Here is a 26,156-nt window from a genome sequence, read left to right on the forward strand (position 1 = left end):
CAGATATGTTCTTATGTTTTCGGAGTAAATATCAAATGGTATCACAGGATTGTTTTGAGATCTATTTTTTTTTTGAGACAGAGAGATCACCATATTGCTCAGAAACATAATTCTGGAAAAAATGTGGTAAGTAGGTTGATGTAGATAGATGGGTGTGTGGCAGTGAGAATGATATAGAGTTTGTACATTGTATTATAGGAAACATTGGATAATTCTGTGTTAAAAATGAGAAAGACTTGAAAAAGTGTTTGCAGAGAACAGGACTTACATAATAAACATCTTGCTTTTTATCCCATCCACTCCATACACATGTTATTGCTTCAGGTGCAGAGATAGAGATAAGTCAAAGTGTTACTCTCAGGGAACTTCCTCTCTGGGAACGAAACATTAGAAAGCAATAACCAAATTGGCCAACACTAATTTCTCTCAACTTACAGATCCTTTTCTTCTTTGAAGTCAATGGTATACTCTGGTAGGCTTATCAAATGCCCAGGTAATCTGGGTTTGGTGTATTGCTGCCATTGTTCAAACAGTTTCATTGAGGCACCACATGGATTGAATGGGAAACACCCTCATAGAGGACTGGTAGGTTTTCCTGCTATGCCCATGATCCTTTTGGGAGCAAGGAAATCAACCTCATTCTCCAACTTGAACCACATTTCTGAAGGAAGTTCACTGAAATTGATCATGGCCCCATCTACCCAGAAACACCACCACACAGATTCCCTCCCTGGGTCAGTGAGGAATGAGACTCCTCTGTTCTCAAAACTAATTTTGAATTCAAAACCGCGCGGCCGCTATTGCGGCCGCGCGACATCATTTTATCCTTAAACCAAGTTGTAGAAAGCAAATCATTTCACAACGCTGTTTCAGCATGTCTGATTGTGGGGGGTGGGTCGTAAACTCTAAACAATAATTGTGCATCTTCTATCGAAACAATCTATCTAGTCAAAGTAGATAGAGTATTAACTAGAACTCATCTGCCTCACAAGAATTGGGAGGGGTGGGAGGTGGGGGTCTATTGGGGTTCAGGGTTAAAAATAAGTATTGGTAAAGGGAAATGTGTTTGATATTTACATGACTGAGACCTAAACCCGAAAGCTCTGTAACTTTTCCCACAGTGATTCAATAAATAAATAAATTATAAAACAAAAACAAAAACAAAAACAAAAACAAAAAAAAACTAACTTTGAATGGGCATTTGGCTCTTCCCAGGAAGGTGGGCCAGGTGAGGCCCAGTCATTTACTTTGAATTTACTGATACATTTGTTCTTTCTCCCCTCATTCTCATGACTGGGGGAATTACTGTCTACTCAGGAAGTAAGAAAGCATTGTTTGTTCTTCTTCATCATATATGTTCTCATATCTTTGATCTAAATCATGAATTCTTAAGGAGTCAGACTTCCAAAACACAAAGGAGTATGCATTTCTTTGTCTTCTAATGTCATATGCCTTTCTGGAGGCAATGAACATTAAACAGCCTAGAAGTTCAAAATGTGGAATGACGAAGAGGGGAAAAAGAAAATAAATGGAAAAAGCTTCAGTTAATTTCAGCTAAATGTTGTTTGCATAAAATACAAATCACATGGAGGCTAGAATCACGTCTGTTTTGCATTGCATCCCCAGTATTTAAGAAACTGTCTGGTACTTAGTAGCCCTTACTAAGAGTTTAACTAAATAAAACGAATACAGGGCACCATGAGGATTGTACTGGAAACGAAGTCTTGGTTATGAACAGCACATTATGCAATCAATTTGGCCAGTATGCACTAAACACGTACCTGAACACCTACCTGGTAGGCACTGTGCTACTCTCTGAGGATATGTGATGAATAAAGTAGGTAAGTCCTGCCTTCATGAAGCTAATTTCCATCAATACCCCATAAGAAAACCGACATAATTAGAAAATGTTAATATCAGGGCTCAAGAGAAAGTACAGTGGGTAGGACATTTGCCTTTCATGTGGCTGACCTGGGCTTAATCACCAATATGCCATATAGTCCCCTGAGCCCCACCAAGAGTGACTCCTGAGTGCAGATTCAGAAGTAAGACCTAAGCACTGTCCGGTGTAGTCCAACCCCCTCCCTCCACTAACAAAAGGAAAGGTAAAAAAGGTAAAGGCCCTCCCGTTGATTGTCGATTTGCTCGAGCGGGCCCAGTAACGTCTCCATTGGAGACTTTGTTGTTACTGTGTCTGGCATATCGAATACTCTCGGTAGCTTGTCGGGCTCTCCGAGAGGGGCAGAGGAAAAGGAAAGAAAAGAAAATTAAAATATCAAGGGAATTCACAGGGTGTGGTGAAAGAAAATAATCTGGTGATGGGGGTATGAGGTGGTCAGATTGGCCCTCTCCCCAAAGGCTCAGAAGAGGCCTTCTCCCCAAAGGAGGGGGAAAAAAAGCAGAATTAGAGTTCAATGGGAAAAGTGTAAGAAGAAAGCAAACACAAAATTTTATTTAATATTTGTAATGATCACACAGGCACATATTGCATGTCCATTGTTATGGATAAAACATCTTTAGTATTTTACTTCTAAAGTTAAGCTCAGAAAATATATGTTCTTAAAGTTCTTTTACTTCTCTCAAAAGTCATTTGCAATAGAGTATCAAGTTGTTTTAAGGTTAATTCAGTTCTTTCTATTTTATATATTATAAAATTCAGTGTTATTGACCCTTTAAGAAAGCTCTGCTTAGCAAAGAAAATAAAGATGTCCCCTTAACCCCTAGAAAAAAGATACTATTTTCTAATTTTGCAAACACTGTATGAACGTATCATTTGACTTTATTTTTACAGCTGGTTAGCATTTATTATTGGAGAGATCCTTCATACAGTATGTTCCTTTGCTTTCATTTTGAGTCAAGGGGTGTAGCTAATAGTATTTTGGAATTATTCAAATTTGAGGAGTGACAAAAGTTGATGTTTTTACTCAAAAAATATTTAACTTTTTTTTTTTAAAAGAGAAAGAGAAACATGACCCTTTTTTTGAGAAAGGGAAAAAGGTTTTAGATTAGAATCTCCTTGGTTTGTTTCAGAGTACTGATATCAAGACTTTAGGACTCTGCCATTTAGCAGGTGCTCAGGAAAGATCTATTGCACTGAGATATTTTGTGAGGGGCAGGGTAGCAGGAAAGCCAAGGCTCAGAGAACTTGTAGGTATGTTTTTGCTGCATGTTTCACTTTCCCAAGAGCTTATTTAGAAAATAATGTCTTACCACAGCTACATAAAAAGCCGGAAAGGGGTACATTTTCAAGTAAAATGATGAGAGTAAAGGTGTGTTTGACATATAGTTCATTAGTCATTGCTAGACTCCCTTGTAGAGAGAAAGTCAGTTTCTGCTGCTAAGAACAATTAAAGTCTATGACAAAAATATTTTCAGGTTCTTCGACGGTGATGAAAAAAGATGAACTTAATAAGGATAAGGACTATCAGAAAAATTACTGGCAATATTTGAGGTACCATAGTCCTATGAGATCGAGAAAAGAAGCTTACATATTATTGGTGGTAGTGTAAATTAATTGGCATAAATTAATTGGTGGTCACTGTCACTGTCCTCCTTTTGTTCATCAATTTGCTCGAGCGGGCCCAGTAAAGTCTTCATTGTGAGACTTGTTACTGTGTTTGGCATATTGAATACATCACGGGTAGCATGCCAGACTTTGCTGTGCGGGTGAGATACTCTCGGTAGTTTTCCAGGCTCTTCAAGAGGGATGGAGGAATCAAACCTGGGTCAGCTGGGTCGGCCACATGCAAGGCAAATGCCCTACCCGCTGTGCTATTGCTCCAGCCCATTGGTGGTAGTGTAAATTAAAAAACAGATGAGCTATGTTATTATTGATGTTATTTTCTTCAATTCCATATTACTTGATTTTTAAGTGGAAATGGATTATTATAAAAACACAAAAATAATAAGAAACTGTTCAGTTCTGGCCACCTGAGAAGCATCTTTATTTTGAAATTAACAGTAAGAAATCAAGGAAATGGTTTACTGGCACCCTACTTTAGCATAATTTCCAGTGTAGTGCAGGACACACCATTGTGTTCAGTATTTGGAGAATGAATAAGGATGGCTAATTTGATTCTTATTAGTAAAAACGAGATGGAAGTGATGTAGGTGGACCATGGGTGGCTCATGTGAGCCGGAAGGAGAGAAAGATGGTCACTTTCTCTCGATCCACTTCTGCAACCCAGGATCCAGGGTTACTGGGTTCTTGTCTCACTTGCAGAAAAGAATTTCAGAAGTAGACAAGCAGTGAAGTAAAACAGATTTTATTTGGAGGGTTTTTTGAAAGTGTGGAGGGAGAGAGAGAGGGAGAGAGAGAGAGAAAGACAGAGAGAGAGAGACAGAGAGACAGAGAGACACAGAGACAGAGAGGAGACAGAGAGAGAGAGAGACAGACAGACAGACAGACACAGACAGAGACACAGAGGAGACAGAGACAGATAAAGACAGAGAGAGAGACCCGATCAAGAGAGAACTCTGGCTTCTCCAGGGGCAGAGAGAGCTACTACACGCATCCCAGCATTAGATAGGAAAGCAAGAAAATACATATCTAAAGAGGGGAGATGTGGGTGACACATGTGCTCAGGCACTTCATGTGTTTGGTCACGAGGGTACAAGCAGCACACGGGCTCAGGCAGCATATGCACACCCTTCCTTTGTTCAAGATGGCTTTATACGCTTTTCTTGGGTTGTCTTGATCCGGAAGTTTTGGAGTCTTCTCGGGGCTGAATCACTAAAGTTAATTTGGATTAAAGGAAACGTCTGAGGATTTTTCAGGAGATGAACTTCACGGGGAGGGATCCAGTCTCCTCAGGGTTTGCTGAAAGTCTTAATTAGGTCTTTGTTTTCCATATCCACAGAGTGGATCAGTCTTAAAATTTTCCTTCCCAGAAGTTTTGTTGACCTAAGTTTCATTGCTGAAGGCCTTTCCCTGTCTACCTGCCTATAACAGGGACATAAGAGCTGTGAGAGTTCATAGAGGCTAACAGACACTGAGGGTCACATTTTGCTAATGACAACAAAAAGGCTGATTTAGGAGCTGGAGAGTTAGCTCAAAGGGCTGAGTGCTTGTTTTCCATGCAGGAGATCCAGGTTCAATCCCCAGCATCACATGCCCCGCACCCCACTACTAACACTGCCAGGAGTGACCCCTGAGCACAGAGCTGGGGGTAACCCCTAGTACCACTGGATATGATGTAACCACCCCACTGGAAGGGAAGGAAGGAAGGAAGGAAGAAAGGAAGGAAGAATGGAAGGAAGGAAGGAAGGAAGGAAGGAAGGAAGGAAAGAAGGAAGAGGTTCATTTTTTTAAGATTAGCTATATAAAAGTTAATTTACCAAATAATAATAATAATAATTTGACAATTTTATTTGTATCAGAAAATAACTTTTGGAGTATTTGTAAGATTAAATAATTTCTTGCTGTTCTTTAAAAAAGGATCAATTCTTTTGCAGGAGGGAAACATGGTTAGAAAATAAATCCATGTGAGTCCTCACCACTTGTTTCCTGCAGCATATTTAAGACAGTTTTTTTTTAGTTTAGAGGTCATAATGGAAAGGAAAGGAGAATCTGAGGATTGTACAAGTGGTACAGTCAAAGGGACTCTGGCAAGATGGCAGACAAGTAGCAATGCTGTACTCTCCTTCCTGCATTTTCAACTAAATAACAAAGTGAAATATGGGCTGTGAAAAAGTACCAGATGGTTGGAGAAGCAGTGCCTACATAGGGAGAGGCACACAGTGGAGATAGGAGAGTTTTCAATAAATGGTGGTGGGAAAACCAAACAATTACATGCAAAAGAACAGAGCATGTCTACTCAACTGAAAGACTCAAACCCATAAAATACAGAGACTATAACACAGGTGAAATGTCATATGACATGAGCATTAGAGATGCTTTTGGGAACTTGACTCCAACAACAAGGAAAATGAAAGTAAAGATTAAAGAACTGAGATTATATGAAACTGAAAAGCTTTTCTACATCAAAAGCAATACAAACAGAAAACAGCTTACTTATTGGTTAAGATATGCACCCCATCATATATCTGATAAGGATACAACACCTATAAAGAACTCATTCCATTTAACACCAGAACAAAACAATTTAATTAAAAAAGAAAAAAAAATAGAGACATTGCTCCAAAAAGGAACATATAGATTTTGATGTGCATAGGAAAGAATGTTCATCATCACTGGTCATTAGGGAAATGCAAAAATCAGACCCCAATGAGACACAACTTCACACCTGTGAGAATGGTTTACATTAAAAGCACAATAATGTGTGTTGGAGAAGGTGTGAAGAAAAAGAAACTCTTGGGCACTGTTGGTGGGAATATAAATTGATGTAGTCATTCTAAAAAATGCCATGGAGTTTCCTTAAGAAGCTAAAGATAGAGCTACCATATGATCCAGCAATCTAACTTTGGGTGTCTATCTGAAGAACACAAAAGGATTCACACAAAATGTCATATTCACATCAACGTATGTTGCACTATTATGTACAACAGCTAAACTATGGAAGCAACTAAACTGCCCTCAATAGATCGGATAAAGACAATATTTTTGTAGTAATATTGTGATAGTGATGTCTTTATAGTGTATACTATATTTTAATAGATGCCTTTATATTTTGCTGTTCCATTCACAGTAAAATGGAAGGAGCCTGAGGGAATTATGTGAAGCAAAAGGAAAAGTACTGAATAATTTCACCTATGTGTGCAGTAGGAGAATATAAAATTGATGAAGAGACAAAACAAAATTAAAAGACAAGCCAGTAGGCATTTATAACAGGACTAAGGTTTCCTGAGGAGAAGGGTAAGGAATGGGATACAAGGTGTGCGTTTGGGTATGTCTGGCAGGGAGGGGGAATACAAAAAGCATTCATGAGCAAGTTTAAGAGTCACAGGAGAGGTTAGACAATGATAACGGAAACATCTAAATATCTTGGTGAATAAATACCATAAATAAACAAGGGCAGAAAATTAAATCAACAACAAATGCAACACAAAAATCCAAATATTTTTACAAATTCAGACCCTGAACTTTCTCAGTAATATTCTCCCCCTTAACTGCAGATCCATATAGACCCAGCCTCACACTTGGACAGCCCTCCACTATCTCTGGGGTTGATTCTTCCTTATTGCACTACACTGGAATCTGCCTTTCTGTAAAACGCACCCACTGACTCCAGCTCTGCCCCTAGCACCATGCCCCAGGAATCTAAGCACAGGGGTGGTTGGAGAACAGGACCCAGGAGAACAGCTCTGAAAGCCAGCTTGTACATGAAGGTGCTGCGTGATCTGCCGGCAGAGCTGAGCACAACTCCTCCAAACCTGCTTCTTCCTCACAAAATGGGGATTAGTATAGTTCCAGCCTCAAGCAAGGGAACATCTGCAAAAAAATCTAGGCAAACCACCCATCACAATGGGTGGCACAAAACACCCCATAGATATGACAATCTTTACTATCTTTTACCATTAGGTCCCTGGCAGAAGCTGGGGGGCGGGGTAGGGGTGACGTGAGGGGTGCTCGTGGCACTGAGCTGCCAAGGTAACAGATGAGGTGCCTGTTGGCGTGTCTGAACACCCTGATCTCAAGGTGAATAGTGTCTCTTCTGTGCTTTTCTCACTTGACACAAATTACAAAAACACTCTCAACAGGGAGAGGGATAACTCATACCACTAATTTGGAAACAACAGAAAGTCTGTACTTTCACAATGATAGCTACTTACTCAAAAAGAGTAATTTCAGGTGATTGAGAATCTCACTCATCCATGTCGGGGGACACAAGGAAAGAGCTCCCTTAGGAGCTTCTCTCCAAACCTGTCTCCCTAAAGCAAGTAATAGTCAAAAGGCTGTCAGGGGAATACAAATCTCCAGACACTCGGAAACTTCTCAGTGCTAATGACTAGCTGAGGAGCTATCTGATCGGATTTGACTTTCTGCTATTATTCAAGATAATCGGTTGTAAATCCTATACATGTCCAGTAATATGTGACTGAGCACAAAATGCATGTTCAGAGCATCTATCTATATTGCATGGCATTCAATAGACTAGGAGATTGAAGATCTAGGCGCCATCTTAACCTGGTCACTAACTACCGTGACTTCTTTGGCTCTCAGTTTATTCATCTTTCAAGTGGCTACAGATGGAAGTCTTTTTTGGGGGGGCGGGAGGTGGTTCACACCCGGCAATGTGCAGAGGTTATTCCTGGCTCTGCGCACAGGAATTACTCCTAGCAGTGCTTGTGGGATCATATGGGATGCTGGGAATCGAACCCGAGTCGGCCTTGTGCAAGGCAAAACAGCTCTACCTGCTATGCTACAGCTCCAGCCCCAGATGGAAGAGTCTTATGCTTCATTATGAAGAGCTTGAGGTTCGCCCTGTAGTGCTGAGGACTACTCTGACTGGATTCTAGGTCACTACTTTGTTTCAAACAAAGCAACAACATGAGCAAACAAAAATCACTTATGCATTAGGTATAAAAATTCGCTTGAAAAGGGAGTTCCACTAAGATCTGTTTGAAAAATCTTTACATCTGATAGTTCTCAAGGTTCTTTTCAAAATTCCAAGGCTCTGAGTTCCTTTGTTTTAGGGGGAGAGGGGAAAAATAGGAAAGAAGGGGAAATAGGGGGAAAGTATAAAAGGGAGGAGGAGAGGAAGAGGAGGAGGGGAAGAAGAGGTAAGGGCACTGATAAGGAAAAACAGAAGAGGCCACAGTAACACACAATAACCTCTGAGTTATCAAACATGGTTTGGGAACAGGAAACAGACCATCTGATGAACTGACGGTGATTCTGACTCTCTTCCTAAGCACACTCCTCAAACGAAATAATATTAGGTAAAAGTCAGATCCTTGTTACTATTCTTTAGCTGGTCTCTAATGCCCCAAGTTATTAAAAATGACTTCCTCCCTGTCTTTCTTCCATTTCCCAGACCCTGGTTTATGGCATTAAACTGAGGAAAAATATTTAACACTCCAAGTCAATTCCTTCCCAAACCTGCCAGGCATCTTTCTTAAAATCAGAAGTATAATCAGTACTGAGGGTAAAGTCAGTGAAGTGGTTTCGAGCTCAGCAGAAGTAGTTCAAGGACGTCTCTTCAGAGTGCAGAGGAGAGTCCAGATACCCTCTTCCCTCCACTGGCCTCTGGACACTCACTCTGGCAAGGGCAAAACAGTGCCTTGACTTGACCAGGAGGCAGCTGAAAAGACAACCTAAAGTTGTGCCTCCAGGGGGTGGGTCCTGGGGCTGAAGGAGGAGGAAGGGATTAGCGGGGTCATGCAGGGGTCATGCTTGACTGCAGAGGTGACTCCTGAATCTGCAGAGCGCACAGCAGTGGAGCTCAGCTGCATCAACACAGCCCCAGGCTGCGTGCCTGCCTGTGACCTCTCCTTGGGGGGTGGTGGTGGTGGGGAGGTGTGGTGGCAAGAGGGCTGGGCTTGGAGTTAGAAGACCTGGGTGTGAATCTCAACTCTGAGACAAGGAACTTCACTCCTCTGAAACAGGAGTCCACTAACTGAAAAGTAAGAATAAAAATACTCACTGCATCTGCATCACAGGCATACTATGTGGCCTCAATAAAACAGTGTTTGAAAGGTGTATTCTAAGTAAGCTCAGAGAGCCCAGCAAGCTACCGAGAATATCTCGCCTGCATATATTCAATATGCCGAACAGAGTAACAAGTCTCAAAAAATGGAGATGTTACTGGGCCCGCTGAAGCAAATCGATGAACAACAGGAGGACGGTGTTTTTTAATTCTAAGTAAGAAAGTCCCATAAATGTGGAAGCTGTATTTGGGACCTGTCTTAATTTGATCCTTATACAACACTAAGATGGGATTTGGGGATATGGCTCAGCAGTCAAACATTTACCTCACATCACTTCACACGAAGCGGCCCTGGTTTGATCCCTGCATCAAATAAAGAGAATCCAAAACGCTCTCTCAAATTCCTTACCAACGATGTGAATATCAAAGGTTAGCGTAATATCAAGTAAAAGAAGAGTACCATTATGTTCAAGGAATTTTCCAGTATAAGGCATAATTATAAAAATCATTATATCTGACACTATATAAAGAACTACATATAAAATTACAGAGTATAAATGAAAAAGTGTACAGACTATAAAATCTCATTACAGAGAATTTCAAAAATGTGTGCTAGAGTATTAATGACTGGAGTGGCAATGGATATTGCAAATATACACAGTTAAAAGAGAATGTTTTATAAAAATAGCCTGTTCCAGAGATTTCTTTTCACAACTTTGGTTGTCTGACTCCTATTTTGGACTGTTCAGTCCGAGAGTTGTCCACAGGGCTGGAGATGGTAGATGGTAGAGCTCAGATTCTTCCAGAAAGCCATTAACTCTTGTGGTCCGGAAGTTCTCCCAAGCAATCCTCTTCATTCTCCTCGGAGCAGGCCAGGTTCAGTGCGCTCATGACGGGGTGGAGCCAGGATGTGGTCTGGGTTACGTGACTTGGGAAGAAGAGGGAATGCAATTACAATCCGAAAGTCTGGCTTAGTGCCCATCAATGCCAGCCTGGACCCTAGTGACACTACTCCCACCCTGGTGAGAGGGAGCTGCAGTTACTGGAGTGAACAGGTCTCAAAGTTCTTAGGTGTGTTTTCAGGTTCAGGGAAAAAACCCTCCTGTGGTAAAAAGGAGTGCAGGAGAATGTGTCCTCTTTAATTCCTTGCTTATCCATCCCAGTCTCGGTCAGCACATCCGGTTAGCACATCTTGGCAGTATCCTGGGAATTGTTTCCTTCCTCTCCTTTTCCAATGCTGCAGACTGGGTCACTGACATAACTGGTTTCTCTGCCTCTGTTCTAGTCAATTCTTTTCTAAAGCGTTCTTTTCTTTAGCCAAGACATATTTCTAAATGACAAACCCTACACTGTTGCTCACCTGCTAAGAATTCAATGCCAACCAATGCCTTCTGGATTACAGGCTTTAGTAGGAAAAGTCTATAGTGGGAAAAACCCAGCTCCTCACAGCCGCAACAACACTTTCCTTCTGCATTCCTCCTCTTTTCTATCTTGCTTAGGAAGCTACTTCATACTAATCCCAGAGAACCAAACTGACCTCCAGATTCTTCCAAATTGTGCCCATGGTTTTCTCTCTTACTACACGATGTTCTATGTGCCCCTTGGTTTTAGAGAATATTTCTGCACATGTTGCTCCTTGAAGACAGGAACATGTTGTTGAGTTTGCAATGTCTAACAGAGTAACATATATTACAGAACAAATGACTAAGCATTTCCCGGAAGAAGACAGGTAGTGGTAAGGAAGAATGCATAAAAGGGCATGCAAAGGGAATAGAGAAATACCACCACAAAGTGTGCTGCTACCAGGTGGTTGGTCTTTTTCAAGCCTAGTATCCACGTCCCCATCATCTGCTGAATGCATCTCATAGATCCACCACCATCTGCCCAGCTCCTGAGTCTTGGACAGCTTCAGGAATTAGGATGATTTTTATTTTTTCTTCTTTGGAAACTTCTTTCTCATTTCCCTACTTTACTTCACTGACTTTATCTATCCTAGGTTAGTTTTTGCCATCCTACCCTGACTCAACCTCAGCAGGTACCTCATGTCTTAGATGGAGTCTGTTTGAGGGAGAGCTTCTATTTATGAGGACCAAATAAGATCATGGATCTGAAAATATCTTCTGTATTACAGAATATTTCCCATAAAATATTCCCAAGGTCTTTAAATGTTATGTAAAGAAGAATACTCTATGGATAAGTTTAGATACACTAATAGTTATGTAGACCTCTTTACTGTGTGATTTCCCAGAGCCTTAAATATACTGTGTTTGACAATTCTCCAAGAGTTTGCAATATTACTCAAATTAACACGTTCCTGTTAGCACACGGGGAGTGAGTATTCCACAGAGCACCATTTGGGAGCTATCACAAAAACACATTTATTTTACTGGCTGTTGATGACAATCACAGAAGATTTTGGACTTAGTACAGATGGTCAGTTTCACTGATTTTTGTTTTCAATTTGTGATTGTGATTTGTTTTCAATCTTATATTCTAAAATTTATCATATAAGATCATATAAATTTTTCAGTTATTTTCCTTAAAATTGAAAGCTGCATTTTTCAATTTTTAATGGAGAAAGATAGTTTTACTATGGGTTAATTTTTTTAAAAATTGTTTTACAATAATGTGAAGGTGGAAAGCTGAGACATCTTCATAGTTTCAAAACCCCAGAGTGTGGTTAAGTGGTACAAAGAATCATTATTCTCTTGACAGTAATCCATATTACTATTATCTCTTTAAAATGGTCTAATGGAATTTCTTATTATGAAGGCTAAATTTATTAAGGCAACTTAATTCTGAACAACTTAATTTTATTTTAAGTCATTTTATAAATCTGGTAAGCTGCTGAAATTATAAGTGGTTTTAAATAAATACTGAGTGTAACCTAAGAGGGTTATAATACCACTGTAAGGTGAAATGGGGACACAATGTTTTGTCCAAAGTACCTATTTAAAATTAAAAAGAAAAAGTGCAATGATACTGTTTTTGAAAAATGTTCAAATATTGGTATATCTAATATTTATCAGCTATTTATAATATGTTAAATATGGAAATCAAAATCATTAGAAATACTCCTTCCTTATAATGCTTCTGATTTGGGAAAAGAGAAAAAAAAAAGAAATAGGAATAAATAAACTTAACTGAGTGGTAAGTTTAGGAGCATGCTTTCCTATCTGACTTAACAACACTATAACAGTATTGAAAATCACAGTGAGAGAGAGAAAGAGAGAGAGAGAGAGAGAGAGAGAGAGAGAGAGAGACAGAGACAGAGACAGAGACAGAGACAGAGACAGAGAGAGTTTATCATAGAGAAATGCTGTGAATGGGAGGGAGGTAGAGAGAAACAGGGGACATTGGTGGCAGGAAATGAATATGGTAAATGGATGGAAGGATGGGTGTTGGAACATTGTATGACTGAAATCCAATCATGAACAACTTTGTAATTGTGTAACTCATGGGGATTCAATCATTTTTTAAAAACAAGATTAGGCATGATCCCATTAAATTTGAAAAATTGGGGTCGGAGAGATAATATAGTGGGTAGTGCATCTGCCATGCACATAGACAACCAGGGTTCCATTCCTGGCATCCCATATGGCCCCTAATCCCACTAGGAATAATCTCTGAGCACAGAGCCAGGGATGAATATTATAAAGATCCATCAGACGGTTCTTTTTTGCTCGTTATCCTCATTAAAAACCTTTTGTCAACAAGTCAACATCTGATCTTTCTCCAAATACAAAAGCAAGCATAAAATCTTGATTAATTCATCTTAAGTTCATCCTTTCTACACACCCAAGCAGCCTTCATGCAGTTACTACAGCTATCACTAGGAAATAATAAACCAGGCAACAGAGATAACATTCTATTCATGAACCTGAGTTCTTTGAAAAAACAAAAACAACAACTGGAAACAAATGCTTCTAAAACTGTTAATGCAGGTCCGGAGCCATATTACAGCAGGTAGGGCATTTGTCTTGCATGCGGCCGACCCAGGTTCAATCCCCAGCATCCCATATAGTTCCCCAGCACCACTAAGAGTAATTCCTGAGTGCAGAGCCAGGAGTAACCCCTGAGCATCGCTGGGTGTGACCCAAAAAGCAAAATCAAACAAGGAAACCTGTTAATGCAAGAAGCAGATATTCCACAAAGAATCATGGCTATGAATATTAAATTGATAACTGTGGCTTTTTGACAATTGTGGGGAAAAGTTGAAATTCTCCCCAGGATGCTGAAATGGGGCCATTCGTGTGCATATTAATCAGTTCTATGGTGTCTAAAGAGCTTTGCTATAATCACTATGCTGAAATAATCCCAGATTCACTGGCTTGGAGAACATTCTACCATTAGAACACTCTAACAATTAGAAATTGTTCCTCTATTGATTGAAATACTTGATAATTCAACTGTGAAGAAAGAATAAATCAGCCCTGTTGACTCTGCTTAATAAAGATCCTACAGCTAATAAATAAAGTAAAATACTGCTACCCAGAATGAAAAATTTAAAGGTCTAATAATAAAGCAGGATGATTATAAAACCCAAAAACCTTCCCTTTAAACACACACTATTTCTGACAAATGTACCTGCAGAGAGTATATCTAACCTGATTTGGAGAGTAATCAATGGAAATTCAGATGTATTTAAAATTTTTTAAATCATAACAACTTGCATCTGAATGGTTGCCAAATCTGTAGTAGGAAAACAGCAGTGTTCAATTTGGGAAGCTGACAGTATTGTGTTTTTTATCTTTTATAGTATTTGTACATTAAACGACATATCTTAGAGCTTATAAAAGAAACTTAAAGAGAACAAGTTTATTGGCAAAGAAATGTAAGTGCATTATTTAAATCCCATTATAATTACTCTCCTTATGTTTCTTACCTTCTAGCATATAAAATTCATTTTTTTCAAAATAAAAATTTAGGACAGCCTGTTAAGAAAAATGAGGCTTAAAGACAAAAAAGTGAACTACTCTTGTAGAAATTCATTCTTATAACTGTGATAAAAGGCTCTTTTTTTATATTCCAATGTAGATGGTAATATATATGTATATATGTATTATATTTAGAAAGATCGCATGCATTATTTCATGATGTCCAAGATAAAGCTGAAGGTTAATGAGTCAATGTAACTAATTGCCTTGCATGCAGTCAACCCAGTACTTGACATCACATATGGTCCTTGGAGCTCTGCCAGCAGTGATCCCTGAGCACAGGTGATGAGTAAGCCCTGAGCATATAGCTGGGTGTGACCCCAAGACCACCACCAACAAAAAAGTAATATTAATATTAGTCTAGTAACATTATACTTGGCCTTTATTTCTTTACCCATTGAGTTCTTAATTTTGTGTACATGACTATCAAAATCATTTATTGTGTAGGAGTAAAAAAGTGATCCATTTCATATAATATTAAAAAAATAAAACAAGACAAAAGAAATCCCAATTGGAAAAAATTGGAAGGTCAGAAGAAAAAGGGAGCCATGTCAATTAAAGACACTGAACCATGTAAAGCAGCATGTAAAGTCGTTAGACATTGATTATGGCTATGGACTAATAATATGAAATCATCATTCTAAATTACCTAAAAGAAATTATAGGCATCACATTCTCACTGATATAGAAAGGGAATTTCCTCATCTAGCTTTAGAATATTCTAAAATGAAAGTGATTATTTCTCATTAATGAACTTTGAAAATATCACAGAGCACATTGAACATTTTGTAATTAGGCACCTTGGAAAGCCACTAAGACTCTGGTCAAAGATGAAGGTTCAAACAATTATAGACCTGAAGACAAATTTTATTTCATTATACAGTCATCGGGCTGGAGGGATAGCACTATGCGGGTAGGGCATTTGCCCTGCACGAGACTGACCTGGGTTTGATTCTTTCGTCCCTCTCGGAGAGCCCAGCAAGTTACCGAGAGTATCCCGGCCCCACAGCAGAGCCTGGCAAGCTCCCTGTGACATATTCAATATGCCAAAAACAGTAACAACAAATCTCACAATGGAGAGGTTACTGGTGCCCGCTCGAGCAAATCGATGAACAATGGGAGGACAGTGCTACAGTGCTACATACAGTCATCATACTTTCTCTAAATAAAAATCAGGGCAGAGAATGTGGCTCAATGATAAAGCATATGCCTTGTGTGGATAAGGTCTGGATTTGATCTCTGGGTCTCACAAAAATAAATAAATAAAATATTAACAAAAAGAGCAAATCAATTGTAAGCAAACAAGTAAATCAGGTAGCTTTAAAATATTTTTAATTTTGTGGTGCCAGGGATTGAGCACAGGGCTTCACACATGCAAGGTAAGTGCTCTACCATTGAGCCTTCACTTAAGACTATGTTAAAAGTCAGCTTATTATTTCCTTGAGGGAGGGGTCTACCAAGTGTTGCTCAGGGAACCTGGGGACTATTCCCAGAAATTCTCAGGCCACTGGTCAGTGGTCCAATGAAAGGGCTCAAGGATGCAGTGCTGTCAGTGTCACTCTGTGGATGCTCCTGGGCTTCTAGGGCGGTACCCAGTGATGCTAGGGGGACCATGTGGTGCAGGAATGGAATCAGGGTCTGACACAAGACAGGGCCATGCCTAATCCCTGTATAATTTCTTCGGCCTTGTATTATTAGTATTATTATTCTTTAGTTTGGGTAGGGCTGGAGCGCTAGCACATCTGTAGGGCATTTGCTTTGTGCGTGGCCGGCTCGGCCGAGCTGGATTCGATTCCTTTGCCCCTCTCGGAGAGCCTGGCAAGCTACCGAGAGTATCTCACCTGCACGGCAAAACCTGGCAAGCTACCCATGACATATTCGATATGCCAAACACAGTAACAATGGAGACGTTAGTGGGCCCACTTGAGCAAATCGATGAATAACGGGAGGACAGTGCTACAGTGCTAGTTTAGGGAGATGCTGAATTATACCCTACAATTTCTTTCAGGGGCAGGGGAGATATTTCAATGGTGTCAAGCACACAGTTTGCATTCAGTCAGCCCAAGTTGATCTCTAGCACCACATGGTCCCCAGAACACCTCTAGTAGGGACCCTTAAATAATGCCTTTTACTCCCAGCACTACTCCATGTGGCCCTAAAGCAAAACAAAAAGAATCTTCTAATCTCAGATATAAAATTACTATAAGAACTTAAGGCCATAGCAATATTATTTATGCACTATGTAAAAATTTTCTGTCATAAACTTGTTGAAAATGAGCACTGAAAGCTAAATTCTCCTGCAGTAAGAAAAATAAAAAGATGTATATCTTTTCAAATAATATACACAGGCTTAAGTGATGTAATAGCTGTAAATTCTTATTTGGAAGCAAAATATTCTTGAGCTACTGTCTAAAGTTAAAACATTCCAGGATAGGCATAATCATTTTTTTCCCAAGGAAAATGTTTAATAGTCATAGGCTGGAGCGATAGCACAGCGGGTAGGGCGTTCGCCTTACAAGCAGACAGCATGGCCGACCCGAGTTCGATTCCTCCGCCCCTCTTGGAGAGGCCGGCAAGCTACCGAGAGTATTCGATATGCCAAACACAGTAACAACAAAGTCTCCAATGGAGACGTTACTGGGCCCGCTCGAGCAAATCGACGATCAACGGGAGGGCCTTTACCTTTACCTTTAGTCATAGTTATCTGGGTAACTCATAATTTAATGTTTTTTTTTTATCATGATCAGATAAAAATATATAGAAGATCTCAAACAAGTCTTTGACTGGTACCAACTGACTGGTACCTATAAAACAACTATTAAGGTAATAATAAACACTGAATTTTGTAGTTGGTCGATTTATATTTTCTCATAAGCTTTTTGGCTTCATCCAGAAAAATTTTACATTCTTTATTCCAGATTTGTTATTAGAGAAAGATACCCAAGCATTTCCCAGCTCCCCCTAATATCCTTATGTTGATACATGCCATTTCCTACCAAGGAATGTAATGAGGGTTAGGTGTGGTCATGGAGACAGGGTCCTAGCCTAGTGGGACTCCATCCTTATAAGAGAGACCACAAACGTCTCTCTGTGTGCATACACAAAGAAGTCAGATAAGGACATAGAGGGAGTAATTGACTACTTGAGAGAAAAGATGTCTCGCTAGAAACCTATCCTGAGGACTTCTTGGCCTTAGGCTTTGGGTTTCCAGAACTGTGAGGAAATATATTTTGGTTGTTTATTTAAGTCACCCAGTTTGTGATATTTCATTCTGGCAGCACTAGTAAATTAATATAGCAGTCCAACAAATTCTTTCTTATGGAAGGAACTGTTTGACAAAATGAAAATAAATAAATAAAAAGTTGTGCTAATAAATTTAAATAAGGTGTCTTAGAGGTAGAGGCAGAAAGAATTCTACACCTGACTAAAAGTATAAACCCAGAAAGATACTGAATTTTCAAGTATCTGATACAATCCCAGAGGGTTTGTTTATATTACACCAATAAAATGTTAAAGAAAACCCAAAAAAACGAAAAATAAACGTCATGCCTCAGTTGTACCTGTTATCAGTTAAATTGGGAGTGGGGAGGTGGGGAGAGCTTGATGTGGCCTGTTTGCATATGAACTTTTTATTAATTTCAGTAGCTCTGCCATTATGAGTAACTGAAGCCAGCTGGCAGGCCTCTCTTTTATTTTTTTAAATTTTTATTAGTGAGACACCATGAGGTACAGTTGTAGACTTACAAATTTTTGTGCTTGGGTTTCAATTATACAATGATCAAATATCCATCCCTCCACCAGTGCCCATTTCCCACCACCACAGATCCCAGTATCCCTCCCACCCCCCATGCCCCCCATCCATGCTAGGGGAAAAGGGAGCTCAGATAAAGAAGGGAGCACCAAATAAAGGGTGTTGGGAGGATCCTCCCAGGATGGGAGAAGCATGCTGAAAGTAGACTATATACCAAACATGATTGCCACTCATTGCCTCTTTTGCAAACCACAATGCCCCGCCACAGAGGCAGGGTGGGACGGGAGGCCTCTCTTTTAAATGACAGTTTCTCACACTATGCTTCACATCATTACACACTTGAATGGAGACTTATAGAAAATCCAGAGGAAGCTCCTGGGCTGCTGTGCAGTGCAACCTCTCTGATCCTGTCACAGGGCTTCTGACTAGGCAGGGGTGGGCCCAAGTGTAGGTTTGGGTTCCCGGATTCTCTTTGCAGCTGTGCATATGTTATTATCTAAAATGTCACCATTGGCAAACTGCAATAACATAGAATAAGGAAACAGGGGAATTAACATCTGTTAAACACTCACTACTGCCAGATACTTTGTGAAGGATTTTACATTACTTATTTTAATACAATTCTTAAAACAATCTTGGAAGATGAGATATAAACTGCTAGTGTTTTTTTTTTCCAAATGTTTGTTTTGTTTTGTCCTACCAGGGATTGAATCCAGGGCTTTATACATGCAAGGCAGGTATTGAACGTATCTCCAACCCATCTGTATTTTGGGACAAGAAAAGGACATATTTTAGGAGGGTCTTTCCTACAGTGGGTGATACCACATCCTGAGGGGTTGCTAGAATGATCCAAGGGGAGATCGTAGCCTCAGAAACTTTGTTTGCTTCAAGAAGGGAGATTCCTGGTGAGAACACATTTTTTATTTATTTTTTCCTGAAAAGGGAATGGTAGGGTCAAATATGTCTGGGAATCTCAGCTTCAGAAAACTGAAATGAGATAATCACATCAAAATGTCACCACTTTTGTGACACTCAAAAGTGGTGACACGAACATGAAAATGCAGGTCTGATTATTCAAGCTCATAAATATTTTTTCATATCAGTTGCTCTCCCGAATTACCAATGACAGTTTTATCCATTGGATAAATAAATGTCTATTTAGTCTCTCTATATATCATGCACTGTAGTTAGCACAGTTATGTCTAAACTACTATAACCTCAATAACTTAAATATATATTTATAGATAAAAAGTATTTTGGGAAAAAGTTTTAGAAAGTCCTTATTTCCTCCTTCAAGTCTTCTCTCCCCCCTCTTCTAGTCTCAGTAAGAAGGCAGTGCTTAGCTTTTATACACACAAAAGACTGTATGGAACAGATGTGTTCTCCTCCTGATGGAGGCTGACACCCAAATTTCCCTGACACCTCATCAAATGAAACTTAAGGTTTCTGTAATTTGCCCATTAGCATTTCTTAACTTCCTGACAATGAACAAAGCAGTCTCCAAATTAAATTGTTGTTCAAAAAAGTCTATGAGAGGGAACCCCACCCTTTAGTTCCACTAAAGTGGAGCTAATCTGGCTAACCTGCCTAGAATTTAGGAAAAATCACAATTTCTAGCTTTTTACTTGCAATCCAGATGCCATCCTTTTGCACTCTGCTTTCTCCAGTTTCCCGAACTTCTAACTACATTCCAGTTACCTTAGACACTACTTGCCAGATAAAGTGAGGAGGTAAGGAAATAAAAACTCACTTTTCCCCCTTTGTATTTTCAACATTTTACTCATTTTATAAATGAGACAACAGAAATAATTTAGACGTCTAAATAGTGATCTGAACCTTCAACCTTATGTTGTTTGATGAAGACAAATTTTATTCATTTATGGTTATGATCCAGATACTTTACTACTTGGGCACAAGTGGATAGAATGGATGTCCTACCCTAAGGTTGGTACCATCATTTATGAACTCTGAATAGGAGTGAGTAATGCCTTGTCTACTGGAAATCTGTGATCCTTTATAACGGTGGATGGGTTTGCAACAAACACCAGTCTGTAAAGTGGTGCTAGTCCATAGGTGTTAGGTGTAAAAAAAAAAGATCGAAAATGACTGCTTTAGGGTCAGTCATAAAAGCAAAATTCTTAAATACTAATTATCTTCAGATGAATTTGGGGGATAGGAGCTCTCACTATTTGCTATTCCAGATGACTATTTGTATTATTACTATTTATTCTGGCAAAGTTCCAAAGTTCCACTATGCACTACGGTAGGGGGCTTTTTAAATTTTGTCCATTTGCAAACTTTTTCTCTGGAGAAATGTTTATGCAACTTTAATATATATAAGATTATATAATTATAGACTATGCATACATTAGATATTTAAATAAGTAAAATAAGTAAAGGCCCTCCCGTTGATCATCGATTTTTGCTCAAGCAGGCCCAGTAACGTCTCCATTGGAGACTTTGTTGTTACTGTGTATGTCATATCCAATACGTCACGGGGAGCTTGCCAGGCTCTGCCGTGTGGGTGAGATACTCTCGGTAGCTTGCCGGGCTCTCCGAGAGGGGCGGAGGAATCGAACTCGGGTTGGCCATGTTGGCTGCGTGCAAGGCAAACGCCCTATAGTTAAACACTTACTGAGAAGAGTTTATTTTAGAACAATATTTTAAAACTCAGGGCTGGAGATATGGTATAGTATAACTTTGCTGGTTTTTATCCCTGGCACCACATATGGTCCCCTGAGCACCAGTAGGAGTTATCCCTGAGCAGATTCAGGGATCAGTAAGCCCTGACCACTGCCAGACGTCGCCCTTCTCCCATGTGCTACATCATCCCACATGGAATGGGGGCCTGTGGACCTGTGATCCACAGGTGGAAGCTAGATTCTAAAGCAGTGACCTTCTATCTTTTTACACCTGTTCTGCACCTGCAGATGGGCACTGGTCAGTGGACTGGCAGTTGAAAACCACTTGTCCAGAAGACTAAAGACTATGTGGCTTGTGTCCTCTGCCCTCTGCCCCTGCACTCACAGCAGACATCTCAAACTGATCAAGATACATATCAGTGACATTCAGTGTGCTCTCAGAAATCCTCATACTTGAGACAGGTGAGGCAGTGAGTAGTAATTCATTCATTTGCCTCACCTACTCTAGACAGAAACTCTTGTTCCATTCACATACCACTGATTCTCTCTCTCTCTCTCTCTCTCTCTCTGTCTCTCACACACACAATTTTTTTCAATGGCATTATAATAGGAGGAAAGTCACAGGTTTCAGGAACTGATATAAAAGCATATCAACATAAATGCATAGAGAATTATAAATCAAGTTTAACTTTTAAAATAAAGGATACAGCTTTTTTAGAAGTCACAGTATAATTTGGGTTTTAAGCAGTATATTGAGTTTTGTGACATTCAGAGTACATATTTTGTGAAGCACATAACATATATGCTTTCCATGCACTATTTTATGGAACAAAATTGTGATAGTCATCCTGTAAGATAGGACCGTTCTGGAACTCACTTTTTTGTATACTTGGTTACTTACTATACCTGGGTTAGTCTGTGTCACTCATAGTTTATGGCAGAGGCCATGGTTATGTCTTGTCCTTCTGAGACTGTTCGTAAAAACACTGCAGCATTTGTCCTGCTTTTTCTCTTGCTCTTACTTTTCTCTTGTTCCTTGCTCTAAGGGAAGTCATCAACCATGCTGAACGCAGCCCCACAGACCTCTAAGAGAAGGCTCATATTGTGATTAGGAAAAAAAGCCTTCTGTCAACTGTCACCTGTGTGAACTTGGAACGGATATTCCAGCACCATCAAACTGCTCTTCAATTCCCAGTTCTGGCTCATCCTTTGATTGTAACTTCAAAAGCAACTCAGAGGGAAAAAGAGCCAGAATAATCAAGAAAAAATACACCTGAATGCTTGATCTTTGAGAATGGGCAAGAAGAGATGTTTATTGTTTTAATCTGTCAGATTTTATGGAGATTCATTATGCAGTAATGGAGAATCAATATAATCATGACACTTAGTGAATTTGAATTAATTTTTCAAAATAAAGAGTATGATAAAAATAATATATTAGCCCCAGTGTATATATCATAAATTTATTTTTCAACAGAACATAACTCATAATAATATTTTATCAAATAATACAGCAAAGAAATAAAGCATATAAAATTTCAAAGTGGAAATATATAAAACAACTACTCTATACGGGCTGGAGCAATAGCACAGCGGTAGGGCGTTTGCCTTACAAGCGGCCAACATGGCTGACCCGAGTTCGATTCCTTTACCCCTCTCGGAGAGCCCAGCAAGCTACCAAGAGTATCTCGCCCGCACGGCAGAGCCTGGCAAGCTACCCGTGACGTATTTGATATGCCAAACACAGTAACAACAAGTCTCATGATGGAGACGTTATTGGGCCCGCTCGAGCAAATTGATGAACAATGGGAGGACCGTGACCGTGACTCTATATCTGTAACAGTACAGGGAAAATAAAAAATTGGCCGAGGACTGAGGAAATAGCTTACAGATATATATATTTTTTGCATGCAGGGGATGTGGGTTTGAACTCTAGTATTGATTTCATGATCTCAGAGAACTGAGGCAAGAGTACCTGAGCACTGCTGAGAGTACCTCCCTGGGAACCATCAGATGTGACTCCAAAATCAAATTGGGTGAAGAAATGGTCTACTTAAGCATATTATCTCATTACAGCACCTTCAAGATAACCAACAGTTTGTAATTAAATTTAAGTATGTGGTAACTGTTTTTCCATATCAAGAAAAGAAGTTTTCCCTTGAAAGCACTATTACACACACACATACACTACATACACACAGCTCATATATGCATGTGCATATCAAAAGTATGCATATTATAAATAGCAAATTAACATATTAAATTCATATTAATATATATACTGGTACACATACATATATACACAGACATAAATATTTGTTAATTAAATGAAATTCTGACTCTAGCAATGCCAGGTAAAACACCTTTTTCTCTTGCATCAGAACTTGAATAGATGACTAGAATATGAATAGGTGTACGGTGGACAAGAGGGTGGATAGGAATACTCAATGAGGACTATATTCATTTGGATATTCTTGGGACAGCACTGACACTTATTCCTTTGCCTGAGGCTTTGTTTCCATCAGATGTAAAAATTCAATTTCTGGGAGAACAGTGACAGAAGTCAATGTATGTAGACCATCATCTAAAGTGTTTTGGAAGTCTGTTTGCTGCCACTTTTAAGGTATACACTTACATAGTTTATCACTAGTTCTCTCTTGCTTTCAAAGTAGCATTTATCTGTTCAAAAGCTAGTAATACAAGCTATGAAGATTGAATATTAGACATTAGTAAGACATTAGTGAGACAATGAAGATTAAGAAGTCAAATAGTTTCTAAAAAACATAAATGGACATTATACTACTTATCTGGAAATATCATTTATTAGAACACAGTTAAGATCTAGGAAGTAACTGCTATCAAAATATTTAAAGTGCTGAGCAAATGGTTTCATCTAGCGGTGGGTTGTCTTTTTATTCTGGTCATTATTTAATGTTGCAGAATCTTCCTAATTTGAGATACACCACTCATCTGACAAAGAGTTAATATCCAAGACATACATAAAGCTAAAGAACTTGTAAAACTTAACAACAACAACTACTACTACTATTAGAAACAAAAATACTACTAAAACTGGGGAGAAGAGATGGACAGTTCTTCAAAGAGGAAATACAGATGCCCAACAGGTTAAACAGGTTAATGAAAAGATGTTTTCTGTCATTTATCGTCAGGGAAATGCAAAATAAAAACAACAAGGTATCACCCCATATGGCACATATCAAAAAGAACAAAGACAACCAGTGCTGGTATGGGAGAAAAGGAATCCCCAACCACTGCTGGTTAGAAGCTTGACAGGTTTAACCTGTTTGGAAAATATGGACACTTCCCACAAAACTAAAATTGGCTTCTATAAGGCCAGCAATTCTACTTCTGGGCATCTACCACAAGGACCAAAAATCTCTATTCAGAAAAGACATCTGTGCTCCTATATTCATTGCAGCGCTATTCACAATAGCTCAAATCTGGAAACAGTGCAAATGTCTAAGAACTGATGATAGGATAAAGAACCCATGGGATATGTACACAAAGGAGCACTACTCAGATACAAGAAAAGATGAAATCATGCAACCCGTTGCTATGTGGATGGAACTGGAAGGCAGAGTGTTGACTAAAGTCAGTCAGAAGGACAGAGATAGATACATAATGAACTATCTCTCATATGTGGAATATAAAACCCATAAAGGGAACAACAAATGGCCAAAAGCAACAGAAGCTAAGAACAAGTATACAGAACAGAGTTTACCAGGGCCCTTGAGATGTAGAGAATGGGGTGAGAACAGTGAGGTAAGGGGAATGGGGGTGAGGAGGGGCAATGTTGGAGAGAAATAGGCACTGTAGTGGAGGATATGGTGTTTGAATATTGTATGCATACAACTCTACCACTAACAACATTGTAAAACTGTAAATCATAGTGGCTAAAATGGAATTGGAATAAAAAAAGGTGAAGAAAAGCAAACCTAGAGTATGCCTGGTCTTTTCCCTGCCTCATATCTTGCATTTATTCACAAGAAGTTAATATAAAAACCAAATGCAAATGAATGTGGTTTTTCATGTTCCTGACACCCCCCTACAGCACAGTGATTTCAATCTTCCAGGAACTAAACATAGTTAACATAGCTTATCAGAGTGCAACTTTTCTTCCAGAAGCTACCACTCTGAAAGTGATTATATGGTAGTAAATGTGATCTGTAGATAGAATTCTAGGCCTTCTGTCCTAAAGAACACTTTCTCCTTCACCTGTTATGAACTATACCCTTGCTTTTTTGCTAGTGACCACAAAGGAATATATATATATATATATATATATATATATGTATATATATGTATATATCACTTTGCAGGAATTATCCTAGTTTTCTAATAAATCATTTCAAATATAAAGCATCTGAATTCTTAGTATTTCAATAGTCATGGCATTTTTCATGCTTCCCCCCTCATCATAATAGAGGAAGTTATTAGGCACCTATACGTTAAGCATCTGAGATAGATGCTCCTGACACCCCCCTACAGCACAGTGATTTCTATGTTCCAGGAACTAAACATAGTTAACATAGCTTATCAGAGTGCAACTTTTCTTCCAGAAGCTACCATTCTGGAAAGATAGATGCTTAACATATAACTACTGTATAAGACAGACACCATTCCCCTTATTTTATGAGAAAGTTGAAGTTTGGATATGTAAAGTCACAGAACTTAAAACTCCCAAAATCTGGATATTGCCTTGGGAAATATTTGTATATTTGAAAAGCCAACAAGGACACATTTTTCTTTTCTTCTTTAAATGCAAACCAAGCAGAATCTACTTTAAAAAGAAAAGAAAATACAAGGGAATCTCTAAGAATTCCCCTTTGTGCTCTCATAATGCCAATTCTGGCATGACAGGAAGTACCCCAAAGAATAGGAATATACCAGACTGCTTAGTCCAGGGTAAAACAGATTTGCCTTGCAGCTAGAAAAATGTGTTCCTATTGAGCCTTTCCAAGATAGGTCCCTCTCAGTGACCATCTGTACAGTATGAAGAATCCTGGAGGCAGAGCACTTGATTCAATTCTGGCTGGTAATTTAGTAGCTATAACTTTTTCCCTCCCCTCACTTATCATTCTAGCTCTTGTTTTCTTCCTCTGTAAAGTAGAGGAAATGATACACACAGCCCACAGGGTGCTCTGAGATTCCACCGAGAGAAGATTTGTTCATAGTTTGCCTCATTTATCTCTTAAGTTATTTATTGCTGAGATTCCTTGCTATCACGTAAAGTCTATGATGGCAGGGATCTTGCCAG

At 39.2% G+C, this 26,156-nt stretch overlaps 1 protein-coding gene across 1 annotated transcript in view; it reads right to left on the reverse strand.

The window, feature by feature from the left end:
• Positions 1-9,921: 9,921 nt before the first annotated feature.
• The window catches only part of STXBP4 (syntaxin binding protein 4), a 184,688-nt gene continuing 168,453 nt past the window's right edge, over positions 9,922-26,156 (reverse strand). The window contains exon 17 of the mRNA XM_056127634.1: positions 9,922-10,476. Within this exon, the coding sequence (XP_055983609.1) occupies positions 10,362-10,476 (115 nt within the window). The 3' untranslated portion in view covers positions 9,922-10,361. The remainder of the gene's footprint in view (positions 10,477-26,156) is intronic.

The sequence above is a fragment of the Sorex fumeus genome, unplaced genomic scaffold, assembly GCF_029834395.1.
Source record: "Sorex fumeus unplaced genomic scaffold, SorFum_2.1 ptg000063l, whole genome shotgun sequence".
Lineage (NCBI taxonomy): Eukaryota > Metazoa > Chordata > Mammalia > Eulipotyphla > Soricidae > Sorex > Sorex fumeus.